Here is a 2617-nt window from a genome sequence, read left to right as displayed (position 1 = left end):
GACAGACTGATATACTGATGAGTTGAGAATACACAATGAGGGGAATTTATCAACACTGGAGTAGACCAAATCTGGAGCAGCTGTGCACGGCAACCAATCAGCCTCACTTACATTTTCAAAACTTAACCAATCAGCCTCACATTTTCAAAACTTAACCAATCAGCCTCACTTACATTTTCAAAACTTAACTGAAGAGAGAAGCTGATTGGTTGCAATGCACAACTGCTCCAGTTTTGATAAATTCCCCCCGATATGTTTTGTAACTATTTGCCTAACCAATCATCTGCAGATGAAAGGACATGCACATGATTTGGAATTGAAGTAAATATTTACCGTTTTTTATTGCGTGAAGATTCTTAACTCCTTTAGTAAATCGGCCTCACCGTGTGGTTAATAGCTGCCATAGTAATAATTTGGGGAACATTGTTACTGCTCCCCTCGATTTGGATGGTGGTGCTCCATAATTATTTGTATGGTGATATGATGGCCTTAAGGCCGGTATGCACATTGCTATTTGTTTTGTTCAACCTGCGTGCTGAATGAAAAATGAGAACAGCTTCCTCCAACGCTTACAAGCATTAATAGACAAATCCCCTGCTGTTTGGGCGCCTAGAACCATAAAAGCTGCCCTGTATTGGTATTCCCTGGAGAGCCAGACTCCAACAGTCTGATACTCCTCCGGCACAGTTCTCGCTGTGAGCAGCACTCTTGTTTTGAGGTGCTGCAGACACCGGCATCCTTTACAGTTCTAAGTTCAAACACTGTAAAATGTATGCAATATCATTTATGTGTTCAGAATGTGTAACACAGAATAGAACAGAACATGTAGAGTTTTTCTGCCTCATTATAAGTGGGTGTAATTTGCCAAATTACTGGCCAAGTACAACAAAAGGAATAGCCATTGTTTTTTTCATACTGTATATCTAGGATCCAAGGTTTCCTTCCAAACATGTTCTTGGTGTGTGATTTATTTTGTAGAACGGTTTCTCACAATCATTAGTATTATAATTTCAATTTTTTTTATTGTTTTTACAGGCAATGGTGGCTTGTTACCCTGGCAAAGGGACAGGCTATGTGCGACATGTTGACAATCCTAATGGAGATGGAAGATGCGTCACTTGTATATACTATTTGAATAAAAACTGGGATGCAAAGGTATGTAACGTTGTGCTTTTCATAACCTGATGATCCTGCGCTAAAGGTCCTTGTACAGCCACTTCCTGTTATATGGTGGCAGTGCAACAGGAATCTGTTGCACTTTTTCCATCTCGCCATAGAAAATCTGCAGATAATCTATAGGTGTATGTCCAGCTTTAGGATAGTGATCAGAGTGTAGTCAACCTGACAAATCTATCACTTGAGCACAATGGGCATTTGTCCATTGTCATTAACCAAAGGCTCATCTCTTCCTCCAATTTCTGGTGGTAAGGGATTTAAAATACAGAAGTATTTAGTATCTTCTCATGTTGATGCATTCTTGAAAATCATTAACTGTATTCATTATGAAGCATTGAGTGAAGCTGAGGAATATAAAATCGATGGTTTCAATGTCACTATATCTTGGTCAAAGGAGGAGTCGGATTTCCTCAAAATCCTGGAAGAGCTGTATGAGTCCTATTTTCATGGACAGTTTGAATAGAGTCATGATCCTGCCAGACTTGAACCGGGTGACACACACTTGAGATGAAGGCGGAATCTTTTTTTGGAGTTTTAAGTTAAAATAGAAATGTCCAATTATTCATGGAAATTGTTTCAGAGGAATTGAGAATGGTGGATAGTACAAAAAGTATGAGAATGATACCCTGTCCTCAGGGGGAGAGGAGCGTTCTGACTGGAAAGGTTGTCCCCAGCAATTTCCCCAGGTGGTAAGGGGACTGTAACGACTTCCGGTTCCGTTGACCCTAGGGGCTACAGGGACATACAGTTCACAAGCGATGGGACATCCATCATAAGGTCTTGGTCTGAAATCGCACTTTTTTCATTGTTTTATTGTCTTTCTTTAGAGTGTGTGTATATACTTAATGGTACAAGTATGGATCTCAGTCTGCGAACTGAAATATGACACATGATTTTGTACTGACAAAAGATCTTGGTGTAATGTTTCCTTCTTATGTCTTTCAATAAAAATTTGACATGCTAAAAAAAAAAAGGGGACTCTAACCGCAACATACATTAAACCTACATGGGTCATATGTTCTACCATGCCACCCTCCACTGTTGATTCTGGGCACTCCCATGGGGCAATTCTCTGTGGAGAAATTGCATCCACGTCGAATTGTTACTGACAGTATGCATGTCAGACCCCTGCAGAAAGGATTGCTGCTTTCGCCGCATTTGGACAAGGAAAGGTTTTTTGGACTGGGTTTATGAACAATTTCCAAAGAAAACATTAAACTGTGACATGAAATCTTTCTCTTACTGTGAAAAAGCTGTAAGAACTAAAAAAAAAGTTGGATTGGGTTATTGTTTCAAACTGTATATATTGACTCTCCTGTTTCTGTTTTTTGTTTGCTCTATGCAGGAAAATGGTGGTGTTCTGAGAATTTTCCCTGAAGGCAAATCTCAGTTTGCTGATATTGAACCAAAATTTGACAGGCTACTGTTTTTTTGGTCTGAT

The 2617-nt window shown here is 39.5% G+C and overlaps 1 protein-coding gene across 1 annotated transcript in view; it reads left to right on the top strand.

Annotated features, from left to right (window-relative positions):
* The window catches only part of EGLN1 (egl-9 family hypoxia inducible factor 1), a 17239-nt gene that overhangs the window by 9143 nt on the left and 5479 nt on the right, over positions 1 to 2617 (top strand). The window contains exons 3-4 of the mRNA XM_018559552.1: positions 1036 to 1155; positions 2522 to 2617. The exon at positions 2522 to 2617 is cut by the window's right edge and continues 16 nt beyond it. Of these exons, the coding sequence (XP_018415054.1) occupies positions 1036 to 1155; positions 2522 to 2617 (216 nt within the window). The remainder of the gene's footprint in view (positions 1 to 1035; positions 1156 to 2521) is intronic.

Source organism: Nanorana parkeri, unplaced genomic scaffold (assembly GCF_000935625.1).
Source record: "Nanorana parkeri isolate BGI_ZX_2015 unplaced genomic scaffold, ASM93562v1 scaffold402, whole genome shotgun sequence".
NCBI classification, from domain to species: Eukaryota; Metazoa; Chordata; class Amphibia; order Anura; family Dicroglossidae; genus Nanorana; species Nanorana parkeri.
Note: the sequence above shows the minus strand (reverse complement) of the source record. Positions and strands in the feature narration are given on the sequence as shown.